The sequence below is a fragment of the Arvicanthis niloticus genome, chromosome 6 (assembly GCF_011762505.2).
Source record: "Arvicanthis niloticus isolate mArvNil1 chromosome 6, mArvNil1.pat.X, whole genome shotgun sequence".
In the NCBI taxonomy this organism is placed as follows: domain Eukaryota; kingdom Metazoa; phylum Chordata; class Mammalia; order Rodentia; family Muridae; genus Arvicanthis; species Arvicanthis niloticus.
The window spans coordinates 48,604,403-48,629,590 of NC_047663.1; the positions used below are offsets into that span (position 1 = coordinate 48,604,403).

Below are 25,188 nucleotides of genomic sequence, written 5' to 3' on the forward strand. Positions count from 1 at the left end.
GAGAGAAAGAGAGAAAAAGAGAGAAAGAGAGAGAGAACATACAAAGCCAAGTAGAGGGAGTTGCTACTGGCCAAACATGGGGGCAAACTGAGCATCAAAATAAATAAAAGTAAAAGATTTGGATTTTAGTGGATTAAAAGAATGTAGTCCATTTTGGTGTAAATGAATGAACACAGTGATAGAGGAAACCACAATGCTATATAGGCAGCCTGGTACATGATGCTGAGGGCTCAGGAATACAGATACTCTCAGGCAAAGAGGTGAGGACTGCTGCCCCTCCTCAGTGGATGGATAGACTGCTTTCCACCTTGCACAAGGTAGTCTATGGTAGGTTAACATGTTGAGTGCCAAAGGTGGTGGTAGGCCACAGATGAGAGACAAGCAGCTTGAGATTATCCTGACCTGGTAATCCTGATGAGGCTTCAATAGAAATACCAGTGGCTCCTGCAGCAAAGGTGGGGTTATTTACAGCATGGGCTCAAGCTCTGAAGGCAAGTTTGTACAAAAATAATCTTTTGTTTATTTAGTTACCTAATCTTAATTTAAATTCACAAAAGGATCTTTACGAGTGTGTCACCAACACAGATCATGCTTGGACCTATAAAGATTTTTTTGTCTGTACATCTACCTATCATCTATGGTGTCTACCTGTTAAAAGAGTTAACTTCTGGTGTCATCTATCTGTTGACTGAATATAAACCAATGCTGCAAATCTATGCTCTCTTTTAACATCCCTGGTATGCATCCTTGTGTGACTGGCTCCATGACTGCAAGCTGTGACCACGTGGTAGACATGTTACTTACATTGCAGGGTACAAACAGGCCTGTGTCTGCTGGCTCCTCGGTAAATTGAGCTGTTTTCTTCTCTAGCTGTTCCTCTGATGCTGGGTTGGACACTGTAACTGGCAGGGCTTGATTTTCTGAGGTAGAGTCACCATCTGGCAATACACCAAGAAGAGCTAGAGCTTTAAGACCTGGAATGGGAAAAAACAAGAAAATGGTTAAATATTCCCAACAAGGGCTATCTCTGGTAAGTGTCACAAAGCAATTGACCACTGTACAGAAACAGATGGCTGAGGGGTTACACAAACCACAGAGCAGCACACTCGGAAATCTACATTCATTCCACTCTTGATCTCAAGTGGGGACAGACAGACAGCAAGGGGAAATGGCACTTGAAGTCAATGGAACACTGAAGATACAACAAGCAACAAGATTGTTTTCAAAGTTACAAACATATTTTTCGGATAGTATCAAGCAATTAAGATTTTTTTTTTTTTTTTGGAGACAGGGTCTCACTATGTACCATTGGCTTGCCTGAAACCTATTGTAGATCAGGGTGGGCTTGAACTTAGAGTGCTGTGTGAGTTTTAGACTTAAAGACATGCACTATGCCTGGCTGGAAACTAGATTTTTAAATCCCTATTGGCAGACAGAAACATCACCAACTTTCTCCCTAATATAAGTCTGATCCCCTGATGCCAATTAGGATGGGGAGTCTACCATCTGTGAGAAACTTACAAGTTTAACATTACATTACTTTTTTACTAATACCCTTCAGGGAAGTCAGAATTACCTCCTTATTTGTTATTTTGAGAAAAGGCCCCATCTAACATCCTGTGATTCAAAATTGGTATTCAGGTGTGTATGATCAAACCCAGAGACACCATTTGAAAGCAGCTCTTGTCTAGAATACAAGTACACATGGATTTGTACTTCAGGTTCAAAGAAAAAAAAAGCATAGATTCCTGAGCAAAGTGAGAAATTCAAACACTACAGATTCATGGACTTACAGAGTTCTCTAGAGTTTTGATTATAAATACTGAAATACATCATCAGGGAAGCACTTTGACTGTTACTTTATGCCAACAACTCTCTAAAAAGAAATGAGAACTTAAGTTCCAGGCTAGTCTGAATCCCTCCTGTGAATGACCTCTGAGTCAAGCATGGTCTTTTACGGCTGCTTGGGCTTTGCCTCCAACAGTAGGCAGAGGCTGGGTCAGGGGTCCTACATAAGGAATAGTCACCTTTGCCTTGGTGGGCCTTCATCAGACAGTCCCCAACCAGCTGCATGCACTGGCTCCGCAGGGTGGCAGCATTGGTGCGGGCCTGGGGGTCCAGCTGCTCCCCATCTACATGCTCTGTACTGGTCAGGTGGGCACTATAGAGAGCCAGGGCAGCAAAGAGCAGCCAGGAGTAGTTGTGGATATAGGGCTGGATGAGCCTCTGCCGGTCACTGATCCGGATGGTCACCATTGGGTGGGCTGTGATGCTGTGAGTTGGCAAATGGCTGCAAAGACACGACAGAACAGTATCAACTCTTGGCCCAGAGAAGTGAGCAAGCACAAATACTCGGTATATCACACCAGCACGTCAAAACATAAAGCCTGTACATGAAAACCAGGCCAAGGAAGAGAGTTCTGAAAGTGTGCTAACTGCACTTTGGTAATGCAAGGTGATGCCCATAATTTTAAAAGATGAATTACAAGGTATAGAAAAGAAGTGACTTAAGTTTGAAATGTGCTTTAAATACTTTAAGGTAAAAGAAAGGAATGAAGTAAGCACACATGACACCATCTCCTGGCTGGTGAATCCAAGGACATGGAATGCACTGTACCACTCTCTCTTCTTCTGAATATGTTAAAATTTTACAGTAGAAACCTTTATTTAGTAAGGAAGGGGCCACAAGATGGCTTGGCAAGTAAAGGCATTTACCACATCTGGTGATCTGATTTTAATCTCCAGAACCCACAGAAAGGAGAAAAGAGAGAAATCACTTCACAAAACTGTCTTCCTCCCTCTACATGTGCACACACATGTGCATGCACACACCTTCCCCCTCCCCAATAACAATAAAAGGTTTTAAAAGTTAGGAAGGCTAGGATTATAGCCCAGGTGTAGAGTGCTTTCCTAGCATTTGCAATGTCTTGGGTTCAATCCCTAGCAACACAGAAAAAGCAAGACGACTCCCTTTTAAGTGAAGACATATACCCCAAAGGTTATGGTGGCGGCAGAAATCTGACATACCCATAGGAGTATTTCTTTGCTGCGTAGCATCCATAGCAAAGGTCAAAGTCATCACATACATTGCAATTCATTCTCCGGCCTATGATCAAACCCTGGCAGTGGTCACAGGTAAACTCCATGTTGACCATTTCATGATCATCTCCATGGCCCTCAGGCTTTACTCCACCTGGAGGAAAACCAGTAGTGTGAGATGGATGGGGTAGAGGACCCCTCCAAGTGCTAGAAAACTGATCCTAGCACCATAGTCAAATCTCATTTACTACTCCAGAGGGCAGGGGCTCCTTCGAAGACCAGAATGCTCTGGTAGGTATGAGCATATCAATGATATTCTTCTCTGTATACACCTGTTTGACAGTCCAGCTGACTGATCCCAATTCTACAGGATCACAGTCATGTCAAATACATGCCAAATTCCTACCATAACTGCTACTTGGGAAAAACAGGTCCATGCCACTTTGTGAGCTGTCTTTCACACTTCACTTCTGACAGAGGTTACATACCTACTGGCGTAGTCCTAAGGAGTACTGAGGAGTGATCACATTTCTATTCTTACTTTCTCATTGCAGAAATATAGGTGAAAACAGACTTCAGAACCGCAGACCCAGAGAGTAAGAGAATGAGATACTCTAAGTCCCTGCTCAGTACTCTTCACAGGTGGCCACTTCTGTTCTCAGTGCTGTAAACCTGATGTAGGTCCAAATACCCTTGTGACTAGAGTCTCTTAAAAAAGAATGACATAGTCTTCCCTGAGCATAGCTTTGATCATACTAACAACCTAGTTATACACCTTTCCTGCTGTCTTCAGACTATTCAAATTCCTTAGCTTAGCATCTCAGGGTCCCACAACTGAAACCCTATCTGTCTTAGTCAATCACTTAATTACACAGACACAAAAATGTATTTATCTAAACTCACTGAAAGCACTTATTACTCTGTCTCTGAGCTTGCTCTGCTCTGATGGTAATGCTATCTTCAGAATTTTGTTACATCACCCAGTTTGAACTTCCTTCAAAGAACAATTCTTATCCTCTCTCTTCCACAAGGCTTCCTTGTAGGGTGCAGCTATATTTCCAAAATTTCCTAGAAATACTCTCCATTGCTTACTTTTAACAGCATACACATTCATTAGTGGACATGCTTGGTCTCTGTTGGATTGTCTCCAGGACAGGAACTGTGTCTCTTACTGCTGGACTTTAAATACACAGAGCCCCCAGTGCTCACTAGTGCAGATGAGCTCTGTCCTAGCACCCAGGAGTCAAGTGTATTAAAGATATTTCAAGTTTATTTTGCTTGTATGTTTATTTTGCTATTTGGAAACACTGCATGATCCAGAAGCAAAATTTCTTAGAAACTTATCTAAGCACGTATTAGCTGATCCTGAGAATTTATCAAGTGTTTCCTGAGCAGGACAGGAGGTGGAAGTGTGTCAGATAGAAGCAGTGGAAGTCATCATTGAGTTGAGGGAGATGGCTCAAGTTTGCCAGTGAGCCAGAGACTCTACATAGCACAGTGAGTCTTAAAGATGGCAAAATCATAGCCAGGTGGTGGTGGCGGCGCACGCCTTTAATCCCAGCCCTTGGGAGGCAGAGGCAGGTGGATTTCTGAGTTCGAGGCCAGCCTGGTCTACAGAGTGAGTTCCAGGACAGCCAGGGCTACACAGAGAAACCCTGTCTCAAAAAACAAAAAAAAAAAAAAAAAAAAAAAAAAAGATGGCAAAATCACAGAAAGCAAAAATAACTTCCTTGTGGGCATGGGATCCCCTGAAGCTTACCCAGGAAGCAAGTCTTGCAGAGGTCCATGTCACTGCACTGTAGACACCGGTAGCGATGCCAGGGGGCAATCTCATCGCACCCATCACAAGAGATATCCACATTTAACAAGTCACAGTAGCGAGCAATAAACATGTGCATCTGTAAGGTGAAATAAACACAATTAGCCAACAGACTTACTATTGTGGCCATTGTTCATTAGTCAATTTATTCATTCAATAGGTACCTAAAATCTCCCAAGTTTTGTACCAGTGCTAGGATTTGAAGCTGGGTAACCAAGTTCCCATTTGGGAATTCCCTCAAGCAAACAGATGGTGGTCATACAGTGTGAGTAATGCTTTGACAGGCGATTTCTAGAGGGCTAGCGAACATGGAGGACAGTACCAAAGGTATTAGGAGGGTCAAAGAAGGGTTTCCAAGGATGGCAACTCCTCAGTTAAAACCAAGAACAAACAGATGGTAGTTGGGTGAGATAAAGGTGACAGGCACACCAGACAGAAGGAACAGCAACGTCTACAGAAGCTTTGCTCCTTCAAAGAGGGAGTATGACGTGGGCTGAGAATGGAGCTGACTGTGAGCACTTGCCTAAGCAGGCACAAGGCACTGAAAAGAGAAAGAAAAGAAGAAGAAAGACAAGGCTTTGTGTTTGTTTGCCTTTTAAAAAGATGTATTTTTATTTATGGGCATGTCTATGTGTCTGTGTATGTGTATGCTACATGTGTATGTGTACCAGCAGAAGCTTACTTAGAGACAGAGTTCCTTAGAGATAGAGTTACAGACAATTATAGGAACCAAACTCAGGTCTTCTGGAAGATCAGCAAGTACTCTTAACCACTAAACCACATCTCTAGCTCTTGGGCTTTTGACATTGGCAATGATCTAGTATTCATACTAGAGTACATAGGGGAATAACCAGGAGAAGTTAGAAAAGTAAAATCCAAGGGGCCTAAAATGCTAGAGTTTAAAAACAAAGATTTTAAACAGGAAGGCAATGGCAATAGATTTGGACCTTCTGAAGTTTCCTCTGGTTACACAGGAAAAGATGGACTGATGGGAGCAAGACAAGGGTCGGGGAAGCTGACTGTGATGCAGCTGCTCAGGTAGTTCCATGGCAGTAATAAGGGCAGGGACTGCACTGTAAACAGGATGGGGAAAGCATGCAGACTGACAAGTATTAAAGAGGCAGACTGAGAAGTCTGGGTGACCAAATTACTAGAGATGGTCAAGAATGGCATCTAGACGTTTGGCTCTGGTACTTGTTAGACAATGGCAGTACTAACAAATGTATTGAAAGAGGACTCCTGATTCTGGCACATTAAAATAGCATGGTGGTACTTCCCCATTCAGGAGACTGGGGCAGAAGGATCACAAGTTTTGGGCCAGATTGGACCTCTCTATAAACCAACAAACAAACAATACTCTGGTTTCTCCTCAGATCAAATAAATCCTTCATTTTTAACTAATTAACTAACTAGGCAGCTACACAATTAGTCAACAGATGGTCTACTAGCCAGCTAACTAATTACTATCTGGGAGTAGATAGTAAGGGACTGTTACATGAACAAGCTATTGGATTACTAGAAAGTACTTGATGGTTATAAGGCAGTTTATTTTAGAGTCTGCATATAAGGAAACTAAGTCAGAAAGTCACTGTTTGGTGGTAGATGGTATGTTGTAGGAAAGGGAATCTGGCAGGTCACTTGAGCACTACAGGATGTCCTCGTTCAGATATTAACTTACAAGAGAGAAGTCTCAACTGCCAGTTGGTATGTTCCTCTTAAGCACCACAAGGTACTATAATGAACAGAATGACTGGCAAACAGAAGGTGCTTAAGAAAGGGAAAATTAGTGGCTTCAAGGCAGCAGATGCCTGACATATGTAGTAGTGACAGACAGGACACCTCACAAGTAGATAAATAGGCTACCAAAGTTAATTCTTCTACTATGTGGGTCCTTTAATGCTCATATGATAAACAGAGAGCTGTTTCTAAGCTCACCTGATTGGCAACCTTGTAATTGGAATTATGCTTGCCTACAGGAAGATGGTGTGTCAGACCAGAACTTGAGAGTCCAAACCCTTCAGCAATTTCTTTTCTCACTAAATTAATACACTGGCATCTAATGATATACATGAGTCTTATGGGACACTCTGCTGTGAACCTAATTTTATGGAAGTAAGTCACAATGATGGGTCTTATCGGGATGAAGACCAGACAGATGTCCCAAATATTCCCAGAGCCCTCTTGGGAGATATCATCTAAGCACACCCCAGCATATACAAACTCTTAGCAAGTCACCCAGATTGCTCTAGCTGAGAGGTCTTACTTTCCTCTGCTTCTCTGGATCCTCTTGGGCTATTTTTTCATACCAGGCCTCAAACATGCCGTCCTGACACTCATCCATCCACTCTGAGTTCTGCTTGGCATCAGCAAGCTCATCTTCTTCACTCCACTGGCTGAAAGAAGGATATGATGAGAGAGAGGCATGCTTCTTACAATACCCAAGACATGCTAGTTAGCAGTCAGCAGATGCTGTGTCCCTAACAAAGAAGGATGTGATGAGAGAGAGGCATGCTTCTTACAATACCAAGGACATGCTAGTTAGCAGTCAGCAGATGCTGTGTCCCTAACTTTTATAGACAGGGCATTTTGAAATGATGGGAATTGCTTTTCAAAGCCTCAGAGTTTATCAGCTATTTGATGGATTTATGTTCAAAAAACAGAAAAGCTCCTTTCTGAAGCAGACTGTACTGGGTAGGGCAAACTTATGATGTGCCAGGTACTGGAGTCAAATATGATGATTTTTAAAAGTTCAGCCAGTCAGGCTGTGGTGGCATGCATCTTAAATCTCAGCACTCAGGAGGCAGTGGCAGGAGGATCTCAGAGTTCAAGGCAGATTAGTCTACAGAGTGAGTCCCAGGACAACCAGGGCTACTCAGAGAAACCCCTGTCTCAAAAAACAAAAAAAAGCAAAACACAAAAAACAAAAGAAAAAAAAAAAGTTCAGCCATGAATAGTGGCACATGCTCAGGAGGCAGAGGCAAGTGGATCTCTGAGAGTTAAGAGACCAATTTGGACTTTACAGTGAGTTGCAATCCAGCAAAGGCTATACAGTAAGACCCTGTTTCAATGCCAATAATAGTAACAACAACAACAGCAATAATAAAAATAACAACAACAACAACAACTACTACTACTCATAATAATAATAAAGTTGGGGTTGAGAATGTAGCCTGATTGATACAAAGCATGAAGCTTTGGGCTTGATCTCCAGCATGTCATAAACATCACAAAGCCTATAATCCTAGGCCGAAAGATCAGAAGTTCGAGACAATTCTTGGCTATATATAGAATGTCTGAGGTCAGCCTGCACTAATCACAACTTTGTCTAAAATAAATTCAGTGTGGACATAGTTAGAATACCCTAATGCAATCCGCATGAGGAAAGGGTCAGGAGATCCTGTGACTTCAGCTCTACCAACTAATTGCTATACAACCTTCACACATTATAGTCAATAAATCTGAAGCATCAGTGGCCTCCACATACATGGGCTCCATATCGTTAGATTCAGCCAATATCATAGCAAAGATATCTTTAAAGAATTGTCTCTGAGGCTGACTCAGAGGTCAAGAGCACTTGCTGCTCTTCCAGAGGACTGGAGTTAAGTTCCCATGTCAGCAGCTCACAAGTGCTTTTTACTACTATCCCAGGGGGATCCAACACCTCTAGTCTCTGAGGGCACCTATACTCACATGCACATGCCCACAGAGACACAGACACAGACACAGACACAGATACAGATACACACACACACACACACACACACACACACACACACACACAAATAAAATACATCTTTAAGCTGTCTGTATTGAACATGTCTGGTTGCTTTTGTCATCAATCCATAAAGAACACAACATAAGAGCTGCCTACCAAGCATTCTTCAGTAACTCATACATAAGGCATCATAAAGTCATCTGGAGATGATTTAATAACACAAAGGGTGTGTGTTTATGGTACTGAGGACCTGAAGCATCTCATTTGTATTGGTGAGGCCTTGGAACCAATCCACTAAGGGACAGGAACACAGGGACTGTACCTGGCCCTGCTCCTGATTCCTCATTTCAAATCAAAGGTTTTAGATGGATAATTTCACAGGCTCTTCTCTTATAAAGTTATAAATTTCCATAGTTCCAGTTTACAGTTTGCTTCAGCAATGAAAATTTAAACATGGGCTGGAGAAACAGCTTAATGGTTAAGAGTAACTGCTGTTCTTCAAGGGAATCAAGTTCAGTTACCAACACCCATACTGGATAGCTCACAACTACTATTTTAGCTCTAGGAGATTAGACATCCTCTTCTGGCTTCCTATGGCATCCACATATAGAAATATCTGTGTGGCACTCATGTACATATAAATAAAAATAACAAATCCTTAAAAATTTAAATACAAAAAGATTTGCTATCTAGAAAATGCAAAAGAAACATTTATCCATACATTCCAATGGTTTTAGGCCTGCTCGTATACAGTTTTGGGCTAGTTTGAGAAACTGGTGTGAATGGTACGTGATCCCTTTCCTCCAGGACCATATCATGCTGGTACAGACAAGGCTTAAAACACTGGGCTGACAGACAGCTAAAGAACTGGCTATAACCAGTACTGTCTTCCTTGTCTGCCCTCTGATGGAAGGTAAAGTGCTAGAGACAGCTTTATCTGCTGAGCTACCTTGATGGCCCCAAAAAACAGCTTTAATTGACCCCCTCTTCCCAGAACATCTTCAGACAGTGAGTGCTATCTCATTCACTTATGTCCCAATTCTTCTCTTAACTCCTACTTGTCTGTTCTTCTCTCCTCTCCACACAAAGTAATGGGTGGTAAGTGAGCTTGAGCGAGGTCAAAAAAGGGTCTGTTGAGAAGCCCACATCTACTCAGAGGCATACAACACCTCCCTTTTCTTACCCCACTCTCAATACCCGTGTATTACGTTATCTATATTAAATATACAATCTATATTAAAATACTGTCTCAATAAACTACCAACTTCATTTTATAACAAAACTAAAAATTATTTAAAAGAAGACTTTGCATACCATTTTCTTTTAATGTAAGGGAAAGTTTAAACACAGCCCTCCACTATCACAAATTCTACAATCAATTTTCCCATGTTTGGGAAATAGCAGAGGTCAGCATATCCCAAGGGTCATCCCAAGCCTCACCCTGTGAAAATCACCTTCTTGATTATAATGTCTCCCCTGGCAGTTAAGTATTGCATACTATTTTTTTATTATAACCTAAATCCTTACAATGCTCAGGACACTATAGTGGCTAACAGCATACACAGGTGTTAAAAAAAAAAAAAAGGATTCTCCAATTCCACAGGCTATTAGGAAACCCCCCCCCCCCCAAATTAAAACAATCCTCATTTTCCAAGTTCAAAACATAATGGCTGCCAATTTACCCAGTTCCACTGTGTACCAGGTACTGTCCTAGAGTCTCAGTAATGGAACTTACACACTCTCCACAAGTTTCAGAGGTAGTTCTAAAGATGAAGAAATAGAGGCATGGAAACTTTCTATAATTTGTGAGGTTGTCCAGCTCTCCTGTGGCAAAGCCAGGACTATTACAGACTAGCTGCTGATCCCATCCCTTGCCCCAACTCTAGGAATGGCAGGCAGAGCTGTGCTTACCTGATCACACTGTCATGGACGCTGATGTTTTCTTGGGACATGTTCATGAGGAGATCTGGTAACTGAATGTCAACAAAGAAGGCAAGATCACTGGGTTCCCAGCCCATATCCAAAAGATGAAGGAGGGCTGTCTGAACACAAGACAAAGCAGGGAGCAGAGACCTAAAGAGACCACACAGGTGACAGTTATCTAAGCTGTATACTGACAACAGGGACAGTGTAAGTTGGTAGCCTGTTTTGGTAATTTGTAAGGGAGGATTCTACATAAACATCCTTCAAAGACTAAAAACCAAACAAAAAACCAAGAACAAATCTGAAACGTGGAAAGTGAGTCTGACAGCAGGGGCAGCTGACAGTAGAGGAGGAGGCAGCAAAGTTGCCGTTGATGGCGGCCACATCAGAGTCACTCCCAAATTAGCTAAGGTTATGCAGGTAGAAAAGAGCCATTTGCTTTAAGGTTTATGTCTGAATGACTTACTATAGAGGAGATAAAAATCTGCTTTGTACTGAAGTTTTAATCTGCACATAATAAATTAGACACTGAAGATAAACAGGCTATCAATGAATTACTTGTGCTTAATTTTGTGTTTTTTTTTATTTTCAACTTCAAATATATATTTCATTTAGAATTAGAAAAAAGATAAATTTCTTCCTCAAGAAATATAAAGGTAATCCAGTACCTGTCATTTATGCTACTAAATCCTTTGACTGCTTTGACTAAAAACAGAACAAGTTGGTAGTAAGTGTCTCGGATTTCTTTGTGTAGATCAGCACCACAGCCTTCCAAGTGTCCAAAGTAACTAGAAACAGAAGAAACCATCAGCTTTGACTTATTGATCTCTATTTCTTATAGAAAACAACCAAAAAAGCAGCCAGCTGAACGACTTGGAGGAAAACAGGGACAGTGACATTCGAGTCCAGTTGAGCAGTCCAGCAGAAGTACAGAACTGACAACTCCTCATCTGTTGATCAAACGAAGCCCCCACCCTACTACCTGAGTGTGCCATGCTATTTATGTATGTCACACACCTGTTCTTTATTAATGACTTTAGTATTCAACTTTTCTTTGTTTATTTTTGTTTGTTTGTTTGTTTGTTTGAGGAGTGTGTGTGGGGGGGATATCTCTGAATAGTTCTGGAACTTGCTGGCCTAGAACTCATAGAGATCCAGCTGCTGCTGATGTATTTCAAGTGCTCGGTTCACTGGCTTTTCACACCTTGATCCTTGGCACCTTAGTGATGTCAACATCCATGGGAATGATGCTTCCATTTCTTTTTCTCTCTATTCTTTATCCTCTTCATTGCCAAGGGTTTTCACTTCAGTTCTCTTAACTAACCCAATGTAAGGATCCTTCCTTAACCTTAATCGTGTGCAGACTGACTTCAGAACAAGCTACTCCACTTCCACTCTCTTCTCTCTTCTCCTGCTCTGTGGTGGACTTTCACCAGCTTTTCTCAGTCCTAGTGAGCCTAGCCCAGGGAGCCATCAACTACTACCAGCATGTGCTCCCTCTGTTCTCTTCTCAGTTTGTACTCCACAGCCCACCATCATATTGCCATGTTAGTAACCACTGCTTCCTGGCCTCTTTTTCTTTCTATGAGGAATTCCTCTTGTATAAGGAACCTAATATTATTCCAAAACAGCTGAATGTAGGTGGAAGGAACATCACACAATCACACTGACTAATGCCACTTTAAATTCATAACTGTCAGGTTTTCTTTTTTCCCTTTAAAAATATTATTTTTTAGGCTGGGCGCCATGGCACACACCTTGAATCCCAGCAATCCAGAGACAAAGGTAAGAGGATATATTGTGAGTTCAAGGCTAGCCTGGTCTACATAGCAAGTTCCAGGACAGCCAGGACTAAAGAGAGACCACGTTTCAAAAAACATTATCTATTTTTAATTTTATGTATATGAGTATTTTGCCTACATGTATTCATGTGTAACATGTATGTACCTGGTGGCCACAGAGGTCAGAAGAGAGTACTGGATCCCCTGGAAGTGGAGTTACAAACATGAGAAGCTGAACTCATGTCTTCTGTAAGAACAAGTGCTCCTAATATACAAGCCAACTCTCTAGCCCATCACTTTTTTTTTTTTTTTTTTTGAGATAAAGTCTAACATAGTCTCCAGGTTCACCTTGAACTTACTATGTTGCCCATGTTGGTCTTGAGCTCAAAACAATCCTCCTACTTTTGCCTCCTGAGTACTACCATACCCAGCTTACAAATATAATTGTTTAAAAAGCATTTGAAATTGTCAAGCAATTTAGCAGTCTGGTTTTCTCCATTTTCATTTCTATTTAAAGCCTTCGTGCCTTTCCTTAAATGGTCACTAGCTTCTTCTCTACCATTTCATTGATGAATCTGCTCATGTCTTATTTTTAAAAACAGAATGATCACAAAGGAATCCCTCATCTTTGTAGCATTCCATTAGCCAGGCAACTTTTACGTGCACTGGACTGCTGGACTGCCCTGCTTTTTCCTGCTAACCCTGACAGCGCTTTCCTGACCTTGGCTGACGCATCCCCACCAGCACTATGCTCTAGTACCTCACACCTGCAGGTGTGGGCCTCATGGTGAAGAATGTGCTTGAGGAGCGAGGCTCCATCCGCTCAGTAGCCAGTACTGCAAAAAATACAACTCTCGGGCTCACATCCTCTTGGTCTTCCTTCTAGTGTTCTCTTTCTACTTTACCATTTCATCCTCTTTCTTGCAACCAGGCTTTAGGCCACAATTTACCAATTCTGTCACCCTTCAGATTTATCGCTTCAATCTCAAACTCATATCAGCATCCAACTCAATTGACAATTCTCTTGGCTTTCATGACATCGCCACAAACAGGTTGTCAATCTACTGCAAGGGCCACTTTCTACCTTAATGGTCTTAGTGACTTCTTGTTTTCTTGACTTCTAAATATAGGCAGGCTTGAAGGCTCAGTTCTGGGCCAATGCCTGTCCAGATTTCATCTGGTCCATGGCTTTAAATATCATCAATATGCTGATGATAAGCAAATTCTATCTCTAGGCCTGACCTTGCAGGACTTTAGAATCTGATCCCCATCTTCTCACTGTTGAATACCAAAGAAGCAGCTATAACAGGAAATGGAGGGATGGCTCCTTATGTTCACTGGGCAGGGGTGGCACACACCTTTAACTCTAGCACTCAGGAGGCAGAGGCAGTCAGATCTCTGAGTTTGAGGCCAGCCTGATCTACAGAGCAAGTTCCAGGACAGCCAGGGCTACACAGAGAAATCTTGTCTCAAAAAACAAAAGCAAAAAACACTAACAATAAAAGAAAACACAGGTTTAATTTCCAGTACCCACATGGAGTCTTTCTCCAGTTCTAGGGGGTCTTTTCCCAGGAGATCCTGATTCTGACTTGTACAGGCATAAGACATGCAAATGGAGGGTGGGATGGGGGCAGGGCAGGGGGTGGCACATGAACATACATACAGGTGAAACATCTATACACATAAAATTAAAAAAAAAATAGTTCAAACATATGGCCAGAACAAAATTTAAAATTTTGTCCCCATCTGTGTTTTTTACATTCTTCCTCTCAGCAACATAGGACACCAAAATCCTAAGAGTTCTTTCCCCATGTTTTCAGTATCTTTTACTCATCTTCTGAATGACTTCCTTTTTTTCTCTATCTCTTAAGCTTCTGCCTTGTCCAAACCATCCTCTCTTGCCTGTATTGCACCAACAACCTCCTAACACTGTTCTGATTTTCCCACTTTTCCACAGAGCAGCCAGAGGCATCCTTTATAAACTTAAACCCACTGTGTTCCTCCTTCTGGGCTTCAAACTCTCCTGCCTCGCTGATTTGGCTCACCCACGTCCCCCACTCACACAGGCATGCTCTTTTGCTCTGTCCCATGGCCTGATTCCCCAGCAGGAGTTCCTTCTGCCCTTGGCACTCCTGACTAATCTCAGCAGGCCATTCATCTCTTGGTGTACATGCCATTTCCTTAGTCTACTTTCCTTGACCACCTAACCCATGTCACTGCACATGGAATCACCACATACTGTATCACTGTCAGAGGCTTGTTTATTTTGAATGCTGCTTACTTTTCAAGAGAATACAAGACTCCGTTAGAAAGAGGCCTTGTTTATCTTGTCATTTTGTACATAGAATGCTTAGGAAGGTAGCGGCATAGCAGAAACAAGTTTGTTGCATAAAGGTTAGCAGCACCTTGAAAGGTCATAGTCATTACTGTAAATGAGCACTGCACTGCACACTCAGCTTCTAGAAGCCTTATGACAGTGTGGGTGCATGGGAAACACATACAGTATAACAGTAATAATCACATTCTTGATTTTTACAGAGATATAACCCATTTTTTTTGAGATGAGAGAACACATTAACCAAAAATATAAAATTGCATTATATATGGCAATTTTGGAGATATCAATATAGATGTCAACTAAGATTTCTGTAAAATGGCCTCTGCTTGTTTTTCTGTCATATCTGTCATTTGCACTTACTTTGTAAAATCTTTCTGGCAGGTCAGAAGTTCCAGCAGGAAAAGTATGTAGGGTGTATGGAAGCAGTGAGGCTGCCCGAGGGATTCCGTGCAATACTGAATTATCCTCAGGACTTCAAGGATGCTCTGTGCTTGCACTTTCCGCAAAGAAAGAACCTTCACGACACTGGAGACAGAGTTCAAGTCAAGTCAGGAATGCCCAGACCACCACCCCTTCCCACATTCTGAAGCCACATGAACAAACGTGAGTCTTGTGAGGATGGGGAGTGTCAGTATGAATATTCCCTGTAGTTAACCCTTGAAGCACCACAAACCAGTGTGCACCAACTGCACAGAAGCTCAACAGTTTGTTTTTTTAAATAAATAGTTTAAAAGCAATTTTGGTATCTTTACTTCCCATAAGGAGGCAAACCTTTAATTTTTTTTTTTTTTTTTTAACAAAGCTTTAATTCTTAGGGCAGGAAATTCCTTACTGATATAGGCCTATGGACAAATAAGTTTGTCAGAAAATATTAAATTCTAAATATCTTCCTTAAAATATGAAAAAAAAAAGAATTGATTGGTAATGTCTTTTTAAGCCAGGTGTGGTGGTTTATGCCCACATTACCAGTACTCAGGAAACTGAGGCAGGGGGATTGCTGAAAGTTCCTGGTCAGTGTGGCTGCAGAGTAAGAGTTGTCTCAAAAAGCCAGAAAAGGAAACAAAAAAAAGAGGAGGAAAAGAAGAAGAGGAGGAGGAAGAAGAGGAGAAGGAAGAAGAAGAGGAAAAGGAGAAAGAGGAAAGAAACAAAGAGATAAAGAAAGGAAGAAAAGAAATATTTGTTTTTTTTAAAAATCCATGCAAACATTACTGAGATTTATAGTATATACAGTAAAGTATACAATTTGGTTTTTGACCCAAGGTCTATCTACAGCATCCTTGGCTGTTCAGGAACTCTCAGAGATCTGCCTGTATCTGCCTCCCAAGCTCTGGGATTAAAGGTGTGTGCCAAGATGCTCAGCTACATTTTGTTCCTGAGACAGGGTCGAATGCACTCTGATTCTTGTGCTATACTTCCCAAGTGCAGGGATCACAGATACATCACCACACAACGTTTTAACCTAGTGCAGGAATCAAACCCAGAGCTTTTTCATGCTGAGTGAGCACTATACCAATTGAGGTATATGAAAAGCCCATAGTTATCAATCTTATATTTCTTCAAGGAATAAAAAAAATAAACACCAAGTTTTTATCCTGAATATTCTAAAACAAGTCTGGATGTACTATAAGTATTATTGGATCATTTTATTTAATTTTTTATTTAAAAATTTTAATATACTATATTTTGATTATATTCTTTCCCCTACCCCTTATTTGTTCACGTTAAACATGAACTTTGACTAGACTGTAAGACTTGAAAGTGCTGGAAGGAAATGATGGGCTCACCTCTCATGTGAGAGTGACTGGTCTTTAATGAAGTCCATGACATCCTTCAGCACGGGGTACTTCTCCTTGATTGTGGGGACTGGCCTAGTCTCCTCCATGGATCTGAAAGAGAGCAGCCGGAGTCGCCCTCGGGTGAAGGGAGGCCGCCGGGTGGGCGTGGATGGTGATGAGGGCTCTTCAGCTGTGGACACTTCTGCGACAGAGGGGCCACTACTGGGCAGTAGCTTTGGCTGGATCTCCAAGCCAGGACTCTTGCCACCTGCAGCTGGGGTGGCTGTTTCTGTAGGGGACGCTGAACCCTGGAAATGTTCTTCCACTACAGAGCTTGTCCTCTGTCGTCTATCAAGTGGCTGGAGATGATCAGTTTCATCAATAGGCATCAACTTGTTACAGTTTTCTTTTGAACTTTTGCTCATGGGCAAAAATTTCAGTAATAAGAGACTTTTTTGAATACATTCTTTTGCTAAATGAAAATGAATGAAGCAAAACAAGAAAAATCAAAGTTAAACTTACAATCTTCTTTAGGAGAAAAAATAATCTATTTAAACTTCATGATTTATTGAAAGAAAAGCCTTCATAAATGCTGTAACATGTGCATCTGCTGACAGAACTGAACCTTATCTTAAGAGTCGGGTCTTATTTTACAGCACAAATCAGGATCTTGCCATTAGTATAGTGCCCTTTCAAAAGTTTTACAGGAATGGTCGTTTCAAACACATATAGCGATAGTGTAGTAGGACCCTGCCACATGCCCAATATTCAGCCTCAGTAATATCAACTCACAGCCAACCTGGTCCCCTACTCCCTTCTCCCCAGGGGTTTCCAATGCAGCCTCCAGGCATTGCACATTCATCTGTAAATATTTTATAACACTTGGGTTTTAAAGAACAGTACAACCAGGCTGGAGAGATGGCTCAGTGGTTAAAAGTGTACACTGTTCTTGCACAGGACCAGAGTTCAGCTTTCAGATGCATAACAGGCAGCTTACAACGTCCTGTAATTCTAGTTGCAGAGGCCCTGCACATACCATGGGCACCATGTTTGTGCACATACCCACATGCAGATGCACATATTATTTTAAAACAATCTTTAAAAATATCACAACCATAACAGCATTTTAAAAATTGTAATTATTTCATTTCCATGGCTAGTCAATGTGCACACATTTTAAAAACATAACAAGATGTAGCTTAAAAAGCACTTAATGTTTCCAAAAGAAAAGCCATGACAAAGATGCTCTACTTGAAACATGTGGGTGAATAATAACTTGTCTCTGGCATCTGCTCCATTTCCTTTCTGACTTCCCTAGGTTAACAAAGCTCAATTAAGATGACCTGGAAGGTGGAGCACCTGCTCCCAATTCAGAAAGAAAACCCAATGGTCTAGCCGTAGTAGCTGTTAATGGTACACTCACCCAGGCTCTCTGGGTTCACCTCTGCAGCTTCCAAACCACGTTTTTCTTCTGAATCATTCCCCAGGCTCAGCAAGGACTTCTGCTTCATCTCTAACTGGGGAGATGACAGGAACCACACAATTAAGCTATCAAACAGAGTAGGAAGTGCAGCCATGGAAAACTACTTCAAAGGCACATGGTGCTGAGACAGTGGAGGACATCCTAGCAACCATCCAACACAGACATAGGTCTGACCTGGTTTTGTTTGTCCTAGGAGATTTTTGAAGTAAAGAAAACCTTCCTCACTATGTGGTATCTGAAAGAAATCTGTATCTGTGATTTCATTATTTTAAAAATAGAGGGCTAGAGACCCATAGTTTAATGATAGAGCACTTATCCTGCTTAGTCCCCAGAACCTCACAACTAAACAAATAACTAGAACACTGCTGTAGGAGGGGCCTTTCTTTAAAGCCAATGGTATAGACAAAAAAGTAGATTTCTAGAAAAATGGGGTTTTGTTAGGGTCGCATATCTAGTTTGCTGTAAAGGTCAGACAAAAATCTGAAGTCTACTCTACCCTGAATTCAAGGACATTCCAAAGTGATGCACCTTTCCAGAGAAGGGTATTAAGAACCAGTCCCAGCAGTGTCAAAAAAAAAAAAAAAAAGCATATCTGATGTCCTGATGTCTAAAAAGGCATGCATACAGTCTAAAAGAGAACAATAACATCTTGTCCAGTTGTCAGCAGCTTTAGGTATACCAGAGTACAATCTACAACATATCTAGTCAACGGCTAAACCCTTTTAAACAGAACTATTTGTGGTAGCTGACTTTCTGTCTCTGTCTCTCTCTGTGTCTCTGTCTCTCATACACACACACACACACGCACACGCACACGCACACGCACACGCACACGCACACGCACACACGAGACATTTGGTTCTTACAGGAGTCCCTGTCTCTCTCTCCCTCTCTCCCGCTCTCTTCTTTCTCCACCCCCCCCCCAAGAGACATTTGGTTCTTCCATATTACTGTTACATAACCAATTCTGCAATATGCCAAGGGTCTTTCCTCTCCCTGAAACAGGCACTGGCTGCTCAGTATCCAGAAGCAGCCTTTAGAATTATAAGAGTTACTCAGCATTTTCAACACTTATCAAATTATGATCCAAGGATTCTAAATTTGAATCTATTCAAGACTCTAAAGTTTAGTTTATCACAGTGGGAATCTAAAGCATGTCCCAACTTCATGAGAAGGAAAGCTTACCATCCATATTCGAATCCCATCTGCCAGGGAATACACCTGGGAGAACTCCTCAGTCAGGGCTATCTTGCCACCGCTGTTTACTAGGGAGAGAAGAAAGGAAGGGATTACATTAGGCTGGCACATGGGCTACTGCACATTAAGCTTCTGAAGCCTCATCTCCCCTGACACACACTGGAGGTGGCAAAAGAGGAAAGGCACAATGCCTACTGCGTCCTCTGTGTCATTTCCATCTAATCTCACTCAAACTAATAATTTCTGAAACAGCAGTAGTAATAAATGCACAAAATGTAGAAAAATAAGGCAAAGAAAAGCAAAAGTAAAAAAAAAAAATCACCTTTAATATTAAAATTAAATTTAGAAAACTCAGCTGAGTGGTGGTGGCGCATGCCTTTAATCCCAGCACTCAGGAGGCAGAGGCAGGTGGATAGATCTCTGTGAGTTCAGAGGGCAGTCTGGTCTACAGAAGGAGTTCAGGACAGCTAGGGCTACACTGAGACATCCTGTCTCGAAAAGCAAAACAAAACAAACAAAAACTTTTGACATGGGACTGGGCAGATGGCTCAGTGGGTGAGAACACTTGTTATATTAGTATAGGAACTTTGGATCCAACATAAAAAGGGGGCATTGCTACATAAGCACGAATACTCCAGCATTCTAGGAGGCAGAGATGGGAGGCTTCCTCAGGTAGCCAGCCTGCCTGCCTAGACAAGAATTAAAAAACAACAACAACAACAACAACAAAAACAAAAGCAAAAACAAAAAACCACTCTGACATGGGAAGCAGTTTATGAAACAAAATGATCTGAGTTTTAAAAAGACTACCTTCAAAACATGGATGGATAAATACATACACACATGAATATATTTAAGGCCAGCTAGATATGCAGAAAAATATTTGCAGAGGTACTATAAGATTATATTTCATATTACTTTAATTTTTCTTTACTTTGTAAACATCTATAAGAATGTATATAACTTTTCTAATTAGGAAAATACCACCCCCACACACAAATTAAGAAAAATCTCTTAAGTCTGTTCCTTCTTATCAAAACCGAAAGCTAATATCCTACAACGAGGTGAAGCAGGCTCTGCATCAGGCAGTGGGAGTTAATGCTGGGAAAAAGACATGAGCTTGGGCCTCATGCTGTTTTCCTGACTCGGAAGGGGTCACATCATGATATCATGGAATTAAGGCAACTCAAAAGACTAGTAATAACCCAATTTGTAGATAACAATGTGGAAAACAGTAACAAAGACCATTTTCAATGTAGTTCAGTTCCGAAGAACTCTTGAATGGTTCCTAGGTATGATGTGTGTATCATAAAGACAATAGCTGAGGACCATGAATGGTAATAATGGCAGAGGCAGGCATCTCTGTGAGTTTGAGGCCAGCTTGGTCTATAGAAAGTTTCAGGCCAGCCAGGACTATGGAGTGAGATCCTGTCTTAAAAAAAAAAAAAAAGAAAAAGAAAAAAAGATGGTTGCAGAAAGAACTGAGACAAAACTTGCCCCTTTCAAACTGGTAAGGAAGGCGAGGGACAGAGCTCAGTACAGAGGGACAGAGGGACTGTCTAGCATTCCAAGGGCCTGTGCTTGATCCCTAGCATCCCAAAAGCAAAACCACCACCAAGGAAAGATATTATAGAAATAACCTGAATATATTAGAATACTTCTTGATTTCTTCCTTAATCAAGTGTTTCCTATTGCAAACACGAACCCTGCCAGAGTGCTTAGGAAACCCAAACCTCAGCTTTCTGTAGGGTTTGGACACTTTTCTCTGAATAAAGATGCAGAGACCCTCCCTCCTTGTGAACAAGGAAAAGAAGTGCAGAAAGGTTGTCTGAGCACGCTGGAGCTGGGGCTATGAGCTATGTTTTCTTTCAATTAAATTTAATATGAGGTAGATACATGATATGAACACTCCTCTCTGTCAACATCTTCTGTGTTTAGCTTTTGACCCATGGGGTCTTCATCCCTCTAATAAAAAGTCCCTCGATTAACAAAGATGGTTCAGCTTCCTTACTGTAATTTGACTACAAAACCACAGAATTTCTTTCCCAAAACGATGCAGATAACCCTTTACCCATTGCACAGTAAAGATATATATACACTTCCATGTATCATTCATTCATGGCTTAGCATAGTTTTATTTGAGTAGCTTTTTAAAAATATGTAAGACTTAAGGAATAACTGAGTTATTTTGGCAAAGAGAAAATAAAGTGAGATCTAAAGGACTGAGCCCTACAGGTTCTGGTGATCATGACATGTGATCAGGGCAGGAGCCAGTCATCTGCTCTAATACAGGAAGCATCTGTTCCTGCTTTTTGTATCAGCACTTGAAAGACCACGAACCCTGCCAGAGTGCTTGGGAAACCCAAACCTCAGCTTTCTGTAGGGTTTGAACACTTTTCTCTGAATACAGATGCAGAGACCCTCCCTCCTTGTGAACAAGGAAAAGAAGTGCAGAAAGGTTGTCTGAGCACGCTGGAGCTGGGGCTATGAGCTATGTTTTCTTTCAATTAAATTTCTTGGCACTTTTCAATGGGAATTTTGGATAAAGTACCTGCTAATATTGTAGATCATGGTTACCTAACACATACTATAAGCTGCTAAGAGCTAATATAAATTAACCATTAATCTCTTAACTGGCAAAGTAGAACTGACAAGATTAGGTTATAGATATGGGTTAATATCTTTAAATATTTCTAGATCCTCACTTAGATGGGCTTTCTTAAACTTTAGTAATTAGCCTTCAGATCAAACATATTCCCTGTAATATGAGTTACCATATTTTTGCAGCTTCTCATATAAATCTGGAGTGCGATACACCAGAGCAGCAAAGGTGGCGTTCACAGCTTGATCAATAGTGGAACCAGCAACTATATCTGTCTTTGGGGCCTGTTTTCTACATGCCTGTATGAATCCTTTGAAAAGTTCTGAATATGGCCCACAGAAGTTCTGAGCAGGCTCTGACTGGGCAAAATCAAGGAGAAAATGGCGGCAGGGATCATCAGGGATGCTCTTGACCTAGGAACAAGAGAGAATCCATCACATTTAACACATTCACTTGGAAAAAAAAGTCGAATGAGCACCTACTAGGACAAAGCAGAAGTAAAAACATGGTGCATGCTCTCAGGAAGCTTAAATCTATTTGGAGACCAGACAGATGTACAGGATTAAAAAGTAAACACAAATAAAACCTAAGAGCATCAAAACTAGCACTACCATAAAGCAAAAGATCACCCAGTGCCAAATACATAGAGGGGTACCCAGTGCTGAGAGTTCACAGGGCTCCTGGCAGGTCAAAGTAACTAAGAAAAGCCTCCTGAAGAACATAGGCTTAGGGATAGACACTGAAGGAAGGGATGCCTTGGCCCTGACACACAACCATTTGCAGAGGTTAAGAGTCAGCAGGGAGACTGACCTGGCCTGAAGTCTCAGCTGGGGAGTGGTGGGAACTAGAGTCAGATAGGTAAGGTGAAAGGAGACTGTAGAGAGCCTTGACTGTCACACTGAGGAGTTTAGACTTCACCCTGTGAGCAATGGGGAGCCAGCCATTAATGGTGCTTGGCAGTGGAATGACAAGATAATGCAGCGATTAAAAATAAAAACAAAACAAAACAAAAACCTTGGTATGTCCTGATGTACTAATGCAGGTGCAAAGAGGGGGCCTGGATAAAGATGGAGACAGAGGGAAGAGCAGAGATGCACATCATAAGGAAGAGTCTACAGGGCTTGTAGCTGACTACATAGAGAGGCAAGAACAGGGCAGTAATGAAGAAGGTTATGGAGCAGTGGTTGAGGGCTGGGCAAATAATGACCACTGAATACTCTGCTGGGGAAATATTCTAGTTTCACACTTTTGGAGGCAGGGTGTAGAAATGGAAATCCATAAGAGAATACCAGAGTTTGGAAAAGAAAATGTCAGAGGGATTATGATATTATTCCAATAGGTGGGACAGTAGTCAAGGACTAACAAGATGAAGTCTTGGGGGACTATGGGACAGAAAAGGAAGCCTGAATACAGCCAAACCTTTAGAGAAGGAGGGGGAAAGGACAACAAAGCAAGAGCAGCTAGCCAGAAAAGACATCGAGCCATCATAGACAGAAGGACAGGGCCTGAAGGGCAGCAAATTTTACAGAGAAGAGAGCATGGACATTAGAAAATCATGGGGTAACTTGAGAGGGAGAGAGAATGGAGAAGGAAGGAAAGAAAAGAGAAGAATGTGAAATAAGTAGAGACAGAGGACAAACTTGTTCCCTTTAAAAAAATATTATACACCTAAACCAAGTGCTACTGTTCAGTGGAGGACAGGAGACAACAGTCTTTAAAGTGTGACCCTGCAGGCACAGTCCCCTGTCTGTGAGGGAACACCGAGAGAGATTCACTGAGCACCAACAATATTTCAACAGTCATTCACTACACACTTCCAGATACACATTGTATTCAGGTCCTGTTGTAGGATAAAAATAACAATGGCAGCCCACAGAGGTTTGTAACTTAAGTCATTGAATACAAGGCACAAATCCCCACCCAAATAGAACAGTGTCAGAAGAGTAAATACCTCCTTCCCATCCTGGTGTGGGTGAGTGGGCCAGCTTGCTTCTAATTCCAACTCTGGACAAATCTGATGCCTGAAGACAGGCTTCCACAATGGAGAGTTCAGGACTGAGGTCAGTTTTGCCTGGGATACTGCCATGTTACTGCCTAACTCTGTAGAGAAAGGGTGGCTTATGAGAGTTCTGTTTTTAATTTAATACAAAAAACTGGGAGCTTACAAAGAAAACTTTAGAAAAAAAATTTAGAGGAAATTCACCTACACTTCTGAGAGTGGGGCTGAGCCACCTCATCAGCATACAGAGGCTCAGTCTGAGCATAGCTCCTCACTGCTGGGAGCACAGCAGAGACTTGTTTGCTTGGTAAGTGGAAAATGTGGTGTAAACCACTTCCCAGGCCTGCCGGGGCAGGGTAGGAATACTAATCATAGAAAAACACTCACCATTTATTTATACAGTTGCTTTCACACAACATAACTAAACACTCATCCTAGGCATAATTAAACACAGAAGAAAGTCTAGGAAGGCATAAGGTATTGAGCACAGTCATCTTCAGGTATGAGGATGGAAGAGGTTTCTATTGTTCTGGGTTTGTTTGTTTTGTTTTCCAATGTCATTTTTCTAAGACATTTTACTTTTACAATGGGAAAAACTCAAGAAATGATATTAAAAAGATAACAAAAGAGAAAAATATTTGAGACAGTCTTGTTATATGTCCTGGAAATCACTATGTAGACCAGGCAGACCTCAAACTCACAAGAGATCCACCTGTCTCTACCTCCTGAATGCTGGGTTTTAAGGTGTGAATCACCAGGTCTGAAAATAGATTTGTTCTGTAAGTCTTATAAAGACTTATTCCAAATCTTTGATGAGTTTAATAACAAGTTAAATTATTTTAAGACAAAGCTATTATTTCTGTATCTGCAGACAACATAAATATCCACTTACAGGGCATGCAGTTATTTGATCCTATATCTCTGCTCTCTGGCTTGAGTATACCTCAATCTATTTAGAAAATAAAAATCAGCATGCTTGCTAAAACCTGGCTTCTTGCCCACTTGTCCTCCATACACAGAGCAGCACCCTCTGTGATGAGAGCTAGAGCCTTAGTCAAGAACCTTCCAGACAATGGTGTCAAGTATGTAATAGAAACTGAGCTCTGTCACTATGTGAGGACCACCTATAAGAGTCCCACCTTGCTCTTCAACATGGTTCTGAAAAAACATGGTTCTGAAGAAGGGAGGAAACAGGGCTATGGACTTACGATGCACTGACTTGAGTGCCATGCACTGGGAAGCAAGGCGCCCCATCAGACGGGAGACAAGGAGTTGCAAGTCCAAACCCCAAGACACAGCAACATCAGGCAGACCATAGGCAGTGACAGTGAACTTGTAGCCCCACTCATTGTTACTGCTGTCAGAATGAAAGAGGAACTGCAGCCGAGGACCATCTTTAAAGGTCACTTTCTAGAGACAAACGAAGTCATGTGGTTAAAGAGATGGCAGGGGGCTGTACCTCAGTTGTCAGCAAGCAACTTGAAACTTAAAACATTTAAGAAAAGGTCTCTATTTCC

General features: G+C 41.5%; 1 protein-coding gene and 1 non-coding gene across 3 annotated transcripts in view; both read right to left on the bottom strand.

Annotated features, from left to right (window-relative positions):
- Zzef1 (zinc finger ZZ-type and EF-hand domain containing 1) overlaps window positions 1-25,188 on the bottom strand; it is a 118,772-nt gene that overhangs the window by 32,769 nt on the left and 60,815 nt on the right. For both annotated transcript variants that reach the window (XM_034506285.2, XM_034506286.2), the window contains exons 24-37: window positions 24,880-25,081; window positions 23,624-23,772; window positions 21,845-22,085; window positions 19,059-19,138; window positions 17,814-17,907; window positions 16,400-16,862; window positions 14,976-15,140; window positions 11,165-11,284; window positions 10,485-10,646; window positions 7,122-7,251; window positions 4,799-4,937; window positions 3,028-3,193; window positions 2,028-2,290; window positions 805-974 (exon numbers count right to left, since the gene is read on the bottom strand). In XM_034506285.2, the coding sequence (XP_034362176.1) occupies window positions 805-974; window positions 2,028-2,290; window positions 3,028-3,193; window positions 4,799-4,937; window positions 7,122-7,251; window positions 10,485-10,646; window positions 11,165-11,284; window positions 14,976-15,140; window positions 16,400-16,862; window positions 17,814-17,907; window positions 19,059-19,138; window positions 21,845-22,085; window positions 23,624-23,772; window positions 24,880-25,081 (2,544 nt within the window). The remainder of the gene's footprint in view (window positions 1-804; window positions 975-2,027; window positions 2,291-3,027; window positions 3,194-4,798; window positions 4,938-7,121; window positions 7,252-10,484; window positions 10,647-11,164; window positions 11,285-14,975; window positions 15,141-16,399; window positions 16,863-17,813; window positions 17,908-19,058; window positions 19,139-21,844; window positions 22,086-23,623; window positions 23,773-24,879; window positions 25,082-25,188) is intronic.
- Window positions 9,903-10,064, bottom strand: LOC117712203 (U1 spliceosomal RNA). Its single transcript, XR_004607266.1, has one exon. It is a non-coding gene; the product is annotated as a U1 spliceosomal RNA (small nuclear RNA).